The sequence below is a fragment of the Balaenoptera acutorostrata genome, chromosome 6, assembly GCF_949987535.1.
Source record: "Balaenoptera acutorostrata chromosome 6, mBalAcu1.1, whole genome shotgun sequence".
NCBI classification, from domain to species: domain Eukaryota; kingdom Metazoa; phylum Chordata; class Mammalia; order Artiodactyla; family Balaenopteridae; genus Balaenoptera; species Balaenoptera acutorostrata.
In genome coordinates, this window is record NC_080069.1 from 77227837 (window position 1) to 77246120 (window position 18284).

Sequence of the window (18284 nt, forward strand, 5' to 3'; positions counted from 1 at the left end):
CCACAGTGTAGCTCTTCCTCTTCCCCTGGAGTTATGTGGCCTAGAAGAGAACCAGTCAACCAAGCTGACAGCCCAGTTTGCACGTGTGCCTCTGTTCCATGCCTCAGCTATTCACAAAAACCAGATATAGACTTTGGTAAACTATCTTAAGTTCTCTTTAAACTGGGCAACCACAGAGTTTGCCTATGGACGTGAATGAGAGAACTATGAGCCACTTTCCAATTGTGGCTGCCTGTGGGAGCAGAAAGCAATACGGTCTGAGACTCAATCTCTACACCACTGTCATCTTAGAAGTGGAAAGATGGGGAGAGGCCGGGAGTATATAATCAGATTGTCCTGTGTATTAATGGTTAAGAGGGTACTGACGAAACTACTAAGAAAACTATTTCTGTGGCCTGCGGCATTGTAAACAATTATTTCTAAGTTTTCTTTGCAATCTTTATAAAAACCTTCCAATAGTTCACATAAGTAATAACCTAATTTGTTTCTTATCACCCCACTATTCCTCTTCTTTCCCAATCTTTTATCCTCTAGTTCCCCAGAAGAATAGACCCCAGAAAAGTAAAATACCAGGTAAAACCCAAATCTCTTCATGGATTATTATACTGAATTTCACCAAATTATATGTCCTTTTGTTCCTATGAAATTCGACAATTCCCATCCCCGTGTCATCACTTTAAGTCATTTTCCCTTTGAAGATATCACCAGAATATCAGAAATACCCCAGGTCACATGGCACTTCTGTTCTCACCTTGAACTCAGCAGGACAGAGTACATGGAATTAGGAGTTGCTCTTGCATAGATTTCTCCTCCCAATCGTAAAAACTCAGTACGAACCCTTCGTTTGTGTTTTCGTCTTTGGAAATGTGCCATCCCTCCTCTTCCCACCATACTCACTGTGTAGGAACCATAAGAACATACTTACATGTGGACCAAACTTCACAAGGGAGATGTTATTCCTGGGGGTTATCTGCCAAGAATTCTTCATGAGGAAGCCAATAGCACTGGTATGCCTATCTGGAGTTGGCACGTATTGTTTGAAAGTGCACCTGGTGACATGAATGGGCCCATCATAGATCTGAAAGCCTCTAATTGGAAATGTCCTGTTGAAATACAAGATTTTGTTTAATGCATATGGGCCCGTCCCTTTAACAGCACTTCACTTGTGTACTTGTTTTATAAATACTGTTGAATATCCCATATACACTAAGCACAATTCTAGGATACAGTGGTAACCAAGCAAGATCTCCAATCAAATGAAACCTACACTGCAGTGAGAAAGGCAAACAGAAAAACAATGGACAATTTCAGATAATAAGTGCTTAAAGAAAGTAAAGACATAGTAATACAATAGACTGGGTAGAAGAGAGATGCTATTTTGGATAGAATGGAGGCTTGTCTGAAAAGGTGACTTGGCTTCCTTGAATCAACTCAGTTAAGATCTTTTCTTTGATAACTCATATACTTTAGCTTTAGTTCCAAAATCTCTAGCATGAGAACAAAAGACAAATCTGTACTTAAACAGAGAGAACCTCCTTTCAAGCCACTAAATGATAGTAATAAGGAGAAATGATATGCTTAAAAGTACAAAACTGTAAGTCTGCAAGGCTTACTATGTCAAAGGGGATGGCTAGATTGAGAAATTTGTTTTATTCATTTTACTCCTTTCTGTTCCAACACAAACTCCTTAACCTACTAATCATATATTATTAACCATAATTAATGTACAAAACCCATAATATTCTGGATCCCTTAGGTTTTTCCCCTATCACGTTCTTAATGGCATTGCAGAGGACCTCTATAGCAACTAATTAGTTTACAACTTGGTGATGTTTTACAATAAAAACATAGATGCTAGCAAGCAAATCAAATAGCCTAGTTAAAAATCTATGCCTCTTGATGTGTTTCCAAGGATACATCACAAAACGGTCATCTGCCATAGAAAAGGTTGTAAAGATACAGTAAAATGAAAACTGGATCCATTGACCAACTAGGAATCTTCATTTCGAAAATTCCTCCTTAGCAAAGAAGCAATAGCATTTCGAAATAAAACTAAAGGCCAGTGTAAAATAAAAATAATGGAATTGAATTGGCCACCATTTTTACTGCAGCCCATACCCAACTAATACAGCTTTTTTTCTTTAATTTACATATTAGAAGAGGCAGCTTTAGCCTAATTGTAAAGAGCAGAGCACTGAAGCCAAACTGTGTTCGAGTCCCACCTTAGCTATTTTTAGTAAGTTACTCACTTATAAGGCAGGATGATGACAGCACCTACCTCACTGGGCTTTGCAAGGATTAACTGAATAATAAAGTATTTTAGAACAGGGCCTGATATATCATAAGCATTTAATAAATGTTAGCCATTAAAAATCCATGAGGGCTTCCCTGGTGGCGCAGTGGTTGAGAATCTGCCTGCCAATGCAGGGGACACGGGTTCGAGCCCTGGTCTGGGAGGATCCCATATGCCGCAGAGCAACTGGGCCCATGAGCCACAATTACTGAGCCTGCGCGTCTGGAGCCTGTGCTCCGCAACAAGCGAGGCCGCGATAGTGAGAGGCCCGCGCACCGCGATGAAGAGTGGCCCCTGCTTGCCGCGGCTAGAGAAAGCCCTCGCACAGAAACGAAGACCCAACACAGCCAAAAATAAACAAATAAATAAACAAATAAAATAAAAATATTAAAAAAAAAAATCCATGAAGTTCCTTTCCTAGTGGCTTCCACGGTCTGACTAACAGGAGTTCTACACATAGCGTAGCATATAGTAAAGACGTTCAATATTTCCCAACAACAAACACAGGCGAGAGGAGCCAAGCATAGGCTGCCCTTTGCCAGAAGCTAGTTAAGCCCTTCGGCCAACACTCATTACCTGTCCCCCAAAGCCAACTATCTGTTTGCCCCATCCCCCTGACCTGTCCTAGCCCAATATCCAGACACAGTGTATAGCTTTAAGGGAATTGATGTTTGATGAATTCTGACATTAGCTCCAATGTAAGGTCTTTAGAACACTAGTATTTCTCTACCTGGTTTTCTTACGAGTAAAATGACAACTCCAAACTGTGTCTCAGAACTGAGGTACAGATTAATTACGTAATAGTTCCCTAAAAGTTCTGAAGAATCTTTCTAGTACTAAGTACTATTTTAATGACTATGATTGTTTTGGCATAAAACATGCCCAAAGTCCACCCCCATACCCTTTCAACATCTGAAACATTGTTAATTATACAGCTGTGGTTAGGTTTTGAGTCAGCTTTGGCATCTATCACCTCATTTTCTAGGACTCTTTTCAATAGGGAATTTCCTTTTTCCAGTGGCTATTTCTGAAAACTAACATCACATATTGAGGGAAAACTGACTCAATGTCCATAGTTTATGGTTTGGCAATTTTCTCAAGAAGGAAAAAAAAAAACCGATTACCAGCTTATATAAGGCCTTATACAGGAAGGATAAACAAGATAGGTTCCTTCATCATAAAACTGATAATGAAATCTATAAAGTGTTTAATAGTTAATGCTCCAGAATTCCAGAGGATAATACACACAATAGTAATAGCAATAATAACAACAAGAATAATAGTTTTAATAATAATAAGATAAGGTGGGAAAAGTGTCACAGTGAGAACCAATCGATACAGAATTATTACAGAAACTTTTGTAAGGGTTAGGTTTTCATTTATTGTTTAAATTTAACACTCCTCTGATAAAGCAATGCTTACCTGTTCCTGGGTAACGTCCGAGGCTTCTGGTCTATTCCTCCAGTGCCTACATACTTGTTCTGACCACCCTGAAATCCGTAATTCCTGCTCTCCCCAACAAAGAGAGATTCAGATACCTCTTGGCTGGAACCTTCATCACTTGGGAAGCTTCCGTCACTGTTAAAAATGAGAATAATCATTAACCACACATCTCTAGGAAATTTAAACTGACCCTCAAATGAAGGCAAGCTATAACTTTAAAAACCTAAAAATTTTCAAAGTAGCCAGTAGCTTTTTCTGATACATATTAGTGAGTCATCAAAAGGTGCCTCAAAATTGAACATACTTCTTATAAATTAATATGTGCTTGGCAAATTAGATTTAAACAAACGAGATTTAATTTAGCAGCAATAACTAATTATTTCAGTCCCAAGCAACAATACTGCAAATGAGGAGAATAAACTTGCCCTGGACAATAATTAGTGGACAAGCATGTTTAAGATGGCAATGAGAATAACTGCTATCTGGAGAAAAATATATAACATAAAAAGTTTAGTTCTTAAAGACCACTGTGAAATTAGACCAACTCCTAAGAAAGAAAATATTTAATCTGCTCCCAACTTTTAATCCCTTCCTCTTTATTCCCCTACTTTTTAAGATCTTTAATCTAAAGCTCAAGTGTTTTCTTTTAAGCAAAAAATATGGTGGGCCTACTCTTCTGTGTAATTCCAGCTAGATTCATCTCCTACTTTGGTATAAATTCAATTAATCAATAAAAGTGTATTTTTGGCCCTCAAGTGGCATCAGGAAGTGAGTGCTAATTTTTTTAATGTTAATAAATGATATAACATTCCTGTGTTATCAAAAAAGTATATATCAAGGTTATTTTACCTTACAGCTTTAAAATAATCAGATAAGTATTTTTAAAAGTAATTACAAACCTGGCAAAGGTCAGTCCTATTCCATTATCTGCAAATCTATAAGAAAAAAGAGAATGAGGGAACATTTTCATTTATCACATCATATAAGAAGAGGTAATTCTCTCAAAATATTTAATTGTCATAAAATCCAGGAAGTTCCAGTAATGTTTACTGTCCAAGACCACATAAAAATTTCACTTTCCAATAATGAAAAGCATAGGCTCCACAGTGAAGGCACCTGGTTCCAATCTCAGCTTTGCCAATTACTAGCTGTGTGGCAAGTTATTCAACCTGTTTGTCCCTCAGTTTTCTCACCTAAAGGTTGAAATAATAATATAAGCTTCCTCATAGGATACTTGAAAGCATTCAAATGCTAATTAGTGTCAACTATTTAGAACAGTGTCTGGCACAGAGTAAGCAGCAGGTAAGTAAGTGTTAGCTATAATTATAATTTTTATCATTATACTTGACCCCCATATCTGTGGGTTCTGCACCCACAGATTCAACCAACCGTGGATCAGAAATATTAAAAAAAAAATTCTGGAAAATTCCAAAAAGCAAAACTTAAATTTGTCCAGTGCTGACAACTATTTACATAGCGTTTACATTGCATTTACAACTATTTAGATAGCATTTACATTGTCTTGGATATAATAAGTTATAGAGATGATTTAAAGTATACAGGAGGATGTGTGTAGGTTATATGCAAATACTATGCCATTTTACATAAGGAACTTGAGCATCAGGATTTTGGTACCCATGGGGAATCCTGGAACCAATCCCCCACGGATATCAAGGAATGACTAATTTTTAACAATTAGATCATGGTATTCTCTTCAAAACTTTTCAACATTAATACCCAAGCTATTTCTACAGATTTTATACAATAGCCATTTTTTTTGCATGATAAAAGTCAGAGATGATGCTAAAATGCCAAGCAGCTAATGTCAGTACCAGCCAGAAAAAAACATTTTTCTAGACTCCTGAACACCAAATCTTACCTCAACATACATCAGACTTCTCCTAAAATTATACAAATGGAAAAGTAAGATGCTTACTGCCTCAAGTCATGTTAAGACATAAGTCAACAGACTTATTAAGGGAAAATTCAAAACTTTTGTTTTGAATGGCAGTGGAAGAACATCAGGAAACTGAGTTTCCAAAGGAAGGAAAAAAATGCAGGTAGTTTCAAAATCTTTATTTAGCTCTCTGACATAGACCATGTTTGTTACATAAAGTTAAAAGTCCCAGTTTCTGTTCAATCTCATCAAAAAGCTCTCATGTCACCAGACAAGTTCAGTTCCAATAAAAGCAGCAGAATGAGACGATTCCAAACATTTGCAGTCAGTTAATGCTAGCATATTTCCTCAGAGCTTGTTCTATTAGTAATGATACTATGATTCCAGAAACCACCACTGTACTTTCAGTCTACTGGGTTTTTAAAAATAGCCTTAAAAAATAAATACATCAGTGTCATCAGATAATAATTTCATAGAGAATACCCACGCTGAATTCTGAACGACAATGTCTCCCCCTCTGACCCAAGCTCCGTTATCATTATTTTTAAAAGCAATGAGCCTGTCAATTAAAGCAGCAACACGTGGCTTTTCAGGGTCTGCATCCTGATGAGGCCGAAACCTTGGGATTAGGAGAAAAAAAAAAAAAAAAAAGGACTTTTAAAAAGAGTAATGAAAAGGCAATGTAAATAAGCTATTTACGATTATAAGCTTAAGTGTCAAAAAGCAGAATTTAACTTTGAACAAAACAAATCTAAAAAAAAAAACTCCTTAAGACACAACTTAATTATTTGCATTTCAAATATTGAAAAAAAATACAAATTTGCAGAGAACTGCTTTCATATTTCATAGTTTATTTTTAATCAATTTATATTATAAAAGGGACATTACAGAACACTCTAAGCACTGAAACCATTTCAAAGATAAACAAAAAAACCTCAGACCAGGAAATATAGTATGTTTTCACTAATTCTCAAGCTACATGATATTAATATAAACTTACTGAGTAAATTAATCATATATTTCAACATACATATACGTGAACCAGAGCATTATTTGAGTTGTGTGCTGGTGAAATGTTTTAGGTAGAGAGAAAATTGGATTCAATATCTTTAAAAAGCCTAAATTTAAAATAGATTATATTTATGGAATATTACTCAGCCATAAAAAAGAATGAAATTCTGCCATTTGCAACGTGGATGGACCTAAAGGGTATTCTACTTAGTGAAATAAGTCAGACAGAGAAAGACAAATACTCTATATTATCACTTATAAGTGTAACCTAAAAAATAAAACAAACAAATGAATATAACAAAACAGAAACAGACTCACAGACACAGAGAACAAACTAGTAGTTACCAGTGAGGAGAGAGTAGATGGGGGGGCAACATAAGGGTATGGGATTAAGACATACAAACTACTATGTATGAAATAAATAAGCAACAAGGATATATTGTACAGCACAGGGAAATCTAGCCATTCTTTTATAATAACTTTAAACGGAGTATAACCTATAAAAATATTGAATCACTATGTTGTATACCTGAAACTAATATTGTAAATCTACTATAATAAAAAATATAAAGAAAAAAAGTATCAGCACTTAAAAAAAGATTGTATTTCATTGACTTATTAATTATAAAGACTGAATGTTACTTTTTCTTTCTCGTCCTTGTAAAACATTTACAAGGACCTTAATGAAAACGTCAAAAAAAATTAGTATCAAAAACTGTTAACCAGGGAGATTGGTTCAAGATGGCGGAGTAGAAGGACGTGCGCTCACTCCCTCCTGCGAGAGCAACGGAATCACAACTAACTGCTGAACAATGAATGACAGGAAGACAATGGAACTCACCAAAAAAGATACCCCACATCCAAAGACAAACGAGAGGCCACAATGAGATGGTAGGAGGGGCTCAATCACAAAAAAATCAAATCCTATAACTGCTGGGTGGGTGACTCAAAAACTGGAGTACACTTATACCACAGAAGATCACCCACTGGAGTGAAGGTTCTGAGCCCCATGTCATGCTTCCCAATCTGGGGGGCTGGCAACGGGAGGAGGAATTTACCTAGAGAATCAGACTTTGAAGGCTAGCGGGATTTGACTGCAGGACTTCGACAGGACTGGGGGAAACAGAAACTGCACTCTTGGCGGGCACACACAAAGTAGTGTGCGCATCAGGACCCAGGGGAAGGAGCAGTGACCCCATAGGAGACTGAACCAGACCTACCTGCTAGGACTGGAGGGTCACCTGCAGAGGCGGGAGGTGGCTCTGTCTCACCATGAGGACAAGGACACTGGCAGCAAAAGTTCTGGGAAGTACTCCTTAGCGTAAGCCCTCCCACAGTCTGCCATTAGCCCCACCAAAGGCCAAGTAGGCTTCAGTGTTGGGTCGCCTCAGGCCAAACAACGAACAGGGAGGGAACCCAGCTCCACCCATCAGCAGACAAGCAGATTAAAGTTTTACTGAGCTCTGCCCACCAAAGCAATACCCAGCTCTACCTACCACCAGTCCCTAGCATCAGGAAACTTGCACAAGCCTCTTAGATAGCCTCATCCACCAGAGGGCAGACAGCAGAAGCAACAAGAACTACAATTCTGCAGCCTGTGGAAGGAAAACCACATTCACAGAAACACAGACAAAATGAAAAGGCAGAGGACTGTGTACCAGATGAAGGAACAAGATAAAACCCCAGAAAACAACTAAATGAAGTGGAGATAGGCAACCTTCCAGAAAAAGAATTCAGAATAATGATAGTGAAGATGATCCAGGACCTTGGAAAAAGAATGGAGGCAAAGATCGAGAAGATGCAAGAAATGTTTAACAAAGACCTAGAAGAATTAAAGAACAAACACCTAGAAGAATTAAAGAACAAACAAACAGAGATGAACAGTACAATAACTAAAATGAAAAATACACTAGAAGGAATCAATAGCAGAATAACTGAGGCAGAAGAACGCATAAGTGACCCGGAAGACAGAAAGGTGGAATTCACTGCCACAGAACAGAATAAAGAGAAAAGAATGAAAAGAAATGAAGACAGTCTAAGAGACCTCTGGGAAAACATTAAACACAACAACATTCACATAATACGGGTCCCAAAAGGAGAAGAGAGAGAGAAAGGACGCAAGAAAATATTTGAAGAGATTATAGTCGAAAACTTCCCTAACATGGGAAAGGAAATAGCCACCCAAGTCCAGGAAGCGCAGAGAACCCCAGGCAGGATAAACCCAAGGAGAAACACACTGAGACACATAGTAATCAAATTCACAAAAATTAAAGACAAAGAAAAATTACTGAAAGCAACAAGGGAAAAACAACAAATAACATACAAGGGAACTCCCATAAGGTTAACAGCTGATTTCACAGCAGAAACTCAACAAGCCAGAAGGGAGTGGCATGATATATTTAAAGTGATAAAAGGGAAGAAACTACAACCCAGATTACTCTACCCGGCAAGGATCTCATTCAGATTTGACGGAGAAATCAAAAGCTTTACAGAAAAGCAAAAGCTAAGAGAATTCAGCAACACCAAACCAGCTCTACAACAAATGTTAAAGAAACTTCTCTAAGTGGGAAACACAAAAGAAGAAAAGGACCTACAAAAACAAACCCAAAACAATTAAGAAAATGCTAATAGGAACACACATATCGATAATTACCTTAAACGTGAATGGATTAAATGTTCCAACCAAAAGACACAGGCTCGCTGAATGGATACAAAAACAAGACCCATATATAGGCTGTCTACAAGAGACTCACTTCAGACCTAGGGACACATACAGACTGAAAGTGAGGGGATGGAAAAAGATATTCCATGCAAATGGAAATCAAAAGAAACCTGGAGTAGCTATACTCATATCAGATAAAATAGACTTTAAAATAAAGAATGTTACAAGAGACAAGGAAGGTCACTACATAATGATCAAGGGATCAATCCAAGAAGATATAACAATTATAAATATATATGCACCCAACATAACAGCACCCCAATACATAAGGCAACTGCTAACAGCTATAAAAGAGGAAATCAACAGTAATACAGCAATAGTGGGGGACATTAACACCTCACTTACACCAATGGACAGATCATCCAAACAGAAAATTAATAAGGAGACACAAGCTTTAAATGACACAATAGACCAGATAGATTTAATTGATATTTATAGGACATTCCATCCAAAAACAGCAGATGACACTTTCTTTTCAAGTGCGCATGGAACATTCTCCAGGATAGATGACACCTTGGGTCACAAATCAAGCCTCAGTAAATTTAAGAAAATTGAAATCATATCAAGCACCTTTTCTGACCACAATGCTATGAGATTAGAAATCAATTACAGGGAAAAAAATGTACAAAACACAAACACATGGAGGCTAAACAATATGTTACTAAATAACCAAGAGATCACGGAAGAAATCAAAGAGGAAATCAAAAAATACCTAGAGACAAACTACAATGAAAACACGACGATCCAAAACTTATGGGATGCAGCAAAAGCAGTTCTAAGAGGGAAGTTTATAGCTATACAAGCCTACCTCAAGAAACAAGAAAAATCTCAAATAAACATCTAACCTTACACCTAAAGGAACTAGAGAGAGAAGAACAAACAAAACCCAAAGTTTGTAGAAGGAAAGAAATCATAAAGATCAGAGCAGAAATAAATGAAGTAGAAAAAAAGAAAACAATAGCAAGGATCAATAAAACTAAAAGCTGGTTCTTTGAGAAGATAAACAAAATTGATAAACCATTAGCCAGACTCATCAAGAAAAAGAGGGAGAGGGCTCAAGTCAATAAAATTAGAAATGAAAAAGGAGAAGTTACAACAGACATCACAGAAATACAAAGCATCCTAAGAGACTACTACAAGCAACTCTATGCCAATAAAATGGACAACCTGGAAGAAATGGACAAATTCTTAGAAAAGTATAACCTTCCAAGACTGAACCAGGAAGAAAGAGAAAATATGAACAGACCAATCACAAGTAATGGAATTGAAACTGTGATTAAAAAACTGCCAACAACAACAACAACAAAATCTTTCAACAAAAGTCCAGGACCAGGGGCTTCCCTGGTGGTGCAGTGGTTGAGAATCTGCCTGCCAATGCAGGGGACACGGGTTCGAGCCCTGGTCTGGGAAGATCCCACATGCCACGGAGCAACTGGGCCCGTGAGCCACAACTACTGAGCCTGCGCGTCTGGAGCCTGTGCCCCGCAACGGGAGGGGCCGCGATAGTGAAAGGCCCGTGCACCGCGATGAAGAGCGGCCCCCGCACCGCGATGAAGAGTGGCCCCCACTTGCCGCAACTAGAGAAAGCCCTCACACGAAAGAAATAAAAAAAAAAAAAAAATTAAAAAAAAAAAAGTCCAGGACCAGATGGCTTCACAGGTGAATTCTATCAAACATTTAGAGAAGAGATAACACCCATTCTTCTCAAACTCTTCCAAAAAACTGCAGAGGAAGGAGCACTCCCAAACTCATTCTATGAGGCCACCATCACCCTGATACCAAAACCAGACAAAGATACTACAACAAAAGAAAATGACAGACCAATACCATTGATGAATATAGATGCAAAAATCCTCAACAAAATACTAGCAAACAGAATCCAATAACACATTAAAAGGATCATGCACCATGATCAACTGGGATTTATCCCAGGGATGCAACGATTCTTCAATATACGCAAGTCAATCAATGTGATACACCGTATTAACAAATTGAAGAAGAAAAACCATATGATCATCTCAATAGATACAGAAAAAGCTTTTGACAAAATTCAACACCCATTTATGATAAAAACTCTCCAGAAAGTGGGCATAGAGGGAACCTACCTCAACATAATAAAGGCCATATATGACAAACCCACAGCAAAACATCATTCTCAATGGTGAAAAACTGAAAGCATCTCCTCTAAGATCAGGAACAAGACAAGAATATCCACTCTCACCACTATTATTAAACACAGCAAGGTAATCAGAGAAGAAAAAGAAATAAAAGGAATACAAATTGGAAAAGAAGAAGTAAAACTGTCACTGTTTGCACATTACATGATACTATACATAGAGAATCCTAAAGATGCTACCAGAAAACTACTAGAGCTAATCAATGAATTTGGTAAAGTAGCAGGATACAAAATTAATGCAGAAATCTCTTGCATTCCTATACACTAATGATGAAAAATCTGAAAGAGAAATTAAGCAAACACTCCCATTTACCAATGCAACAAAAAGAATAAAATACCTAGGAATAAACCTACCTAGGGAGACAAAAGACCCGTATGCAGAAAACTATAAGACACTGATGAAAAAAATTAAAGACAGTACAAACAGATGAAGAGATATACCATGTTTTTGAATTGGAAGAATCAATGTTGTGAAAATGACTATACTACCCAAAGCAATCTACAGATTCAATGTAATCCCTATCAAATTACCAATGGCATTTTTTACAGAACTAGAACAAAAAATCTTAAAATTTGTATGGAGACACAAAAGACCCCGAATAGCCAAAGCAGTCTTGAGGGAAAAAAACGGAGCTGGAAGAATCAGACTCCCTGATTTCAGACTATACTACAAAGCTACAGTAATCAAGACAATATGGTACTGGCACAAAAACAGAAATATAGATCAATGGAACAGGACAGAAAGCCCAGAGATAAACCCACGCACCTATGGTCAACTAATCTATGACAAAGGAGGCAAGGATATACAATGGAGAAAAGACAGTGTCTTCAATAAGTGGTGCTGGGAAAATTGGACAGCTACAAGTAAAAGAATGAAATTAGAATACTCCCTAACACCATACACAAAAATAAACTCAAAATGGATTAGAGACCTAAATGTAAGACCGGACACTATAAAACTCTTAGAGGAAAACATAGGAAGAACACTCTTTGACATAAATCACAGCAATATCTTTTTTGATCCACCTCCTAGAGTAATGGAAATAAAAACAAAAGTAAACAAATGGGACCTAATGAAACTTAAAAAGCTTTTGCAAAGCAAAGGAAACTACAAACAAGACGAAAAGACAACCCTCAGAATGGGAGAAAATATTTGCAAACGAATCTCCAAAGGATTAATCTCTAAAATATATAAACAGCTCATACAGCTCAATATTAAAAAAACAAACAACCCAAGCAAGAAATGGGCAGAAGACGTAAATAGACATTTCTCCAACGACACACAGATGGCCAAGAAGCACATGAAAAACTGCTCAACATCACTATTAGAGAAATGCAAATCAAAACTACAATGCGGTATCACCTCACACCAGTTAGAATGGGCATCATCACAAAATCTACAAACAACAAATGCTGGAGAGGGTGTGGAGAAAAGGGAACCCTCTTGCACTGTTGGTGGGAATGTAAATTGATACTGCCACTATGGAGAACAGTATGGAGGTTCCGAAAAAACTAAAAATAGAGTTACCATATGACCCAGCAATCCTGCTACTGGACATATACCCAGAGAAAACCATAATTCAAAAAGACACATGCACCACAATGTTCATCACAGCACTATTTACAATAGCCAGGACGTGGAAGCAACCTGAAGGCCCATCGACAGACGAATGGATAAAGAAGATGTCGTACACATATACAATGGAATATTACTCAGCCATAAAAATGAACGAAATTGGATCATTTTTAGAGAGGTGGATGCATCTAGAGACTGTGATACAGAGTGAAGTCAGAAAGAGAAAAACAAGTATCGTATATTAACGCATACATGTGGAACCTAGAAAAATGGTACAGATGAACCGGTTTGCAGGGCAGAAACAGAGACACAGATGTAGAGAATAAACGTATCGACACCAAGGGGGGAAAGCAGGGGTGGGGGGTGGGGGTGGTGTGATGAATTGGGAGATTGGGATTGACATATATACACTGATGTGTATAAAATGGATAACTAATAAGAACCTGCTGTCTAAAAAAATAAATAAAATAAAATTCAAAAATTCAAAAGAAATTTTTTTCTTAAAAACAAAACAAAACAAAACCTGTTTATTGGGAATTCCCTGGCAGTTCAGTGGTTAGCACTCCGCACTTCCACAGCAAGGGGCATGGGTTTGATCCCTGGTCCGGGAAGTAAGATCCCACATGCCATGCAGCATGGCACCCCCCCCAAAAAAAACAAAAAAAAACCCTGTCAACTGTAACAACTCAAATAATTCCATAAAGCCACCTAATTTAAAAAAAGATCATTTCCATCATAATCTTACAAAGCTGGGCAGGTGGAGAGAGAAAAACTACACAGCTTTACAAAAACCAATTCAGCAGGTTGAGATTTTCAATCACACGTTAAAGAAACATCATTTGCACAAATGTCACTATGAAAGTTGCTAGCACATGGTAGGTGCTCATCAAATATGTATGATTTGAGAAGCAGCTATGCCCAGAAAACAGTAAGTGCAAAGGTCCTTAGGCATGAGTGAACTTGGCATATTCAAGGAACAATAAGCAGATTGGCTGGTAAGTAAGAACCAAGAGGGAGAGGATAGACAGGAAGGCATGTGCCAGGCAAGGGTGTGGTTCTTTATTCTAAATGCAAAGGTAAAAGTAGAATGGTGGTTGCCAGGGGCTGGAGGGAGGAGGAAATGGGGAAGTGATAGTCAAAGGGCACAAAAGCTCTAGTTATGTAAGATAAATAAATTCTAGAGATCTACTCTACAGCACAGTGCCTATAGCTAAAAATACTGCATTGTATACTTAAAATTTGCTAAGAGAGTAGATCTTCAGGTAAGTGATCTTTCCCCCAAAAATTGAATTTTTTTTTAATAAAGAAAATAACGACCATAAAGGAGGTAGAAGGAAACTTTGGCAGGTGATGGGTAAGTCTTTGCCCTTGACAGTTCATGGGTGTGTACTTATCTCCAAACTTACCGAGTTCTATACATTATATATGCACAGCTTTTTAAATGTCAATCATATCTCAATAAAGCAGGTGGATAAATAAATAAGTGTGATGGAAAGTCATCAGAAACATGGAGTCAGGGCAGTGATATAACCGGATTTCACTTTTTAACTGGTCATTAGCTGCTACTTGGTGAAAGGATAATGGAGAACGGATGGTAAGACCAATCTAGAAAGCGCTACATCCACCCTTAGATTGTGAACATAACCCCTTACACTAAATGGCTCTGACCTAAGGGGTAAAAAGTCTGACTCTGAGCCATCACCCACTCTTCTGGCATTGTAGTTGCTGCCAAACAGCTTTGCAGTCATCACATAATATCAAGCAGATGGAAGAGTTCTGGTAAGGAAACTACACAATGTTCTAAAAGAAAGCCAAAAAGAAAAAAAAAAAAAGTACAGTAAAGCAACATCTGATTTTCTGCTGTAGTCATCTCATTTTTTCTGAAATTTCTATCCATATAAATCACTGACCACTTGCTCGGATAACCTTTATTTTTCAACCTCTTTCCCATTTGGTATGTAGAAAATGCAGTTAATTTTCTATCACCTTCATGTATAAGCCTTCAGCCCACTTCCCAACTCTCCCTTAACTGTCCTCTGCTTTAAATGCACTAGTTGGTTCTCATGCTCTTTTACCCTTTTAGATGAAATTTCCCAACCTTAAACTGGGAGCTTTCTGGATTTAAAATATCCCATCTTTGCATTCCTGTAATTTCATATCTTGAAGACACAAGGAAAGGCTCATCTGATTAACTATTAGGTCAACTTCCCCTTTGATGAACAGACTAAATATCTTCTGGATCCCATGAGCCTGATGTTTAATTCATGGGCTGGCTTATTACTCATTTGTGTTTGAGTTTTATCATTTTTACTCACGTCTGAACTGCATGAATGCATGAGGGCATATCTTATACATTAGTTTATACAAAATTAAATGTATATACTAGCTGCCAAATGTCTTGTTTCTCCTCTCCTATAATCAGTTCTTTTCAATAACAACTTCCAAGTGGAGTCTAATTCCTTACCAATATGTACGTATTTATAAACTAGTAATAAAAGTAATAGAGAGCAGAGGAAAGAATACCATTATCATAATATCATACACTCACACATGGTAAAGAACTTCTTAGGCCACTATGAACAAGTTGTTTTATTGTCAAGTATAATGAAAATATCAATAGATTCTGAAATATATTTTCTCATCCATCCATTTATACACACACATGTAATTTTTTAAGGCAGATAAGAGAGTCAGTTGTGCTGTGTATAAAGATTTTTCTGTTAATACTAACTTAGCAAAGTACACATTATTAGTTCTATCAGTTGTAACAAACTCTTTTAAAAAGCAGCAGCAATCTTCTAGCAAAGATTTCTTTGTTTTGTCAGTTAATATTCTCTTTTTGGTTCATAATTTGTTGTCATTTGTATGCTCCTTTTTCATCTCAAGTTTATCTCCTCTTTTTCCATGTCATATCTTGCTCAGCTATTAGGTGTCCAGTACCTTCCTTGTGTTTTATTTAAACAATGCCCACAATTTCTCCACTTCTCAAATGTTTTCTGATCATTGTTTTAATATATTTCAGGCTCAACTTGACCTTTAACAATGATTAATTTTACTAACTTATTTGCCCAGTTTTCTCCCGACCTTTATTACTGTGTCACAAGGATTCTGCTTTACCGACCTCCAGTGTGACTCCTACTTTATTCCCTTGTGAACAATAGTGCCTGTCATCCTTTTCTTAAATAACTGTCAACAGAGCCTAGTACCTAGCACCCTTTCAGATCCTTTAGTTGGTCAATCAACTTGAAGTATAGAAAAATAACATGTACACAGCTTCTACTGAATATGACCTTAAGTTGCCATCTTTTCCAGAAAATTTTGTTTCCATTGGAGACATTTTATTTATTTTGGCTCATATACAGCATGTAAAAAAAAAACTTTGTTGAAATCCTGATCCACAGCCCAACCACATTTTGTGGTTATAAAGGAGAGTAACACATAGCCCAGCTATGATACGAATCTGAGACTACGAACAACTGAACCAGAACTAGCTTAATCATCAAGTTTGAGACTTTTCCCTTTGAAATAGATTTAACGCAACATTCCATTTTGACCACTAACAATAAATTATATATGCCTTGGTTTTCAGGGATTATATTAAAACATCTTAGCTTAACCTGTTTTTCAATGAATCATATTCTACTTTTGGCAAAATTTTGAACCCTTTTTCAACATATCTCTCTTCTTTTTCTCTCTTTCTACAACTCTCTCTAACATCAATTTACAACTGTCAAAAAGAGAAAAAGCATCAATTTCTTTGGCATCTCAATAAGATGAAAAGCCCAGCCACAGGACCTAGAACAGCAAAATAAATGTTTTTCCAAGACCCTCCTCAAACCCTGAAAACTTCAGTTTGAATATGTTACTGGAGAAAGAGCACAACAGCTTAACTCAGAAAGTTTTACTTTGGCAAGATATGGCTTGAGTGTGATTTAAAAGGACCAGTTCTACCTTGCACTGTTATCCAAACAGAGGTACTCCCTTGGGTCAGCAGCACTAGCATTGGTTGTTTTGACACCTTTGTCAATAAATAAGCCAGCCTGGAAAATATAATAATGGACTGAAATGAATATGAATCCCAAGTTATAACTATATATATAATGATTCATGAAATAAGTTTTAGCTTATCACATCTACCAAAAAAGGAGGGAGAAGGGAATAAACAGCAAAGCAAAGGTATTATGAAAAGAGCTACTTTACTGTATTTTTTTTAATACTTTTACTCATTTGGTCATTCAGCAAACATTTATTTAGTGCCCACCTTAGGGTAGGCACCAAGCATTATACGTCAACCAGAAAACTATGGTCTTTGCTGTTACTGACACATAAACTAGCAGGAAGACATGCAATTAAATAAACAATTACCATCCAATATGATAAGCATGTAACAAAGGAAGTAGATGATGCTTTGGCAGCACATAAGAAAAGCACCAAGATAAGACCTTTTGTGAAGGTAAGAGAGAGAGAATTCAGGGAATGTCTCCAAAAAGAAGTGACATCCTAAAGCTGAAACTTGAAGGAACTAACCACACAGAACAGGTCAGGGATGAAGGGCAGGGAGTGGGTGGGAAACAGGTGAAGAACCCAGCAGAAAGTACTCAAGGGAATCATTTGTACAAAACATCTGGGGATGAGAGAAAGCATGGCACATCTGAGGGAAAAAAATCTTAGCTGGACTAACAGGAAATGTATGGAGGGAGGAAAGGTAAGGAAGAAGACTAAAGAGAAGCAAATGCCAGATGGTGCAGAGCTGACACACTAAAGAATCAAGACAATGGGACTTTTAATAAAGGCAATGTAATCAAGTGCATTTTAAGAAAGAACACTGTAGCTACAAGATGGATAATGAATTAGAAAGGGGCAAAAAGAGAGATAAGAGAAAAAATAGGAGCTGACTACAGTAATCCAGAAGAGAAATAAAGGTGATCTAGACTTGTGACAGTAGTAACAGGTAAAACAGAGTGAGAATTCTTTACTAGGTAGAATTGATACCATGTAGTAATTAATAAAATGTCTAAGGATAAGGGAAAGGAAACAAACAATAAAGGTTCATATATTTCTAGTCTGGGCAATTAAGTGGCTAATGGTTTCTTTCACTGAAACGGAGATACAGAAATGGGTCTGGGGACAAAAATAAGGATTTTCGTGTTGAACACATTTTATTTA

General features: G+C 37.1%; 1 protein-coding gene across 5 annotated transcripts in view; it reads right to left on the reverse strand.

The window, feature by feature from the left end:
- The window catches only part of CEMIP2 (cell migration inducing hyaluronidase 2), an 80496-nt gene that overhangs the window by 21462 nt on the left and 40750 nt on the right, over positions 1-18284 (reverse strand). For all 5 annotated transcript variants that reach the window (XM_057548513.1, XM_057548514.1, XM_007182259.3 and 2 more), the window contains 5 exons: positions 17070-17158; positions 6121-6252; positions 4636-4671; positions 3716-3871; positions 926-1103 (listed from right to left, as the gene is read on the reverse strand). In XM_057548513.1, the coding sequence (XP_057404496.1) occupies positions 926-1103; positions 3716-3871; positions 4636-4671; positions 6121-6252; positions 17070-17158 (591 nt within the window). The remainder of the gene's footprint in view (positions 1-925; positions 1104-3715; positions 3872-4635; positions 4672-6120; positions 6253-17069; positions 17159-18284) is intronic.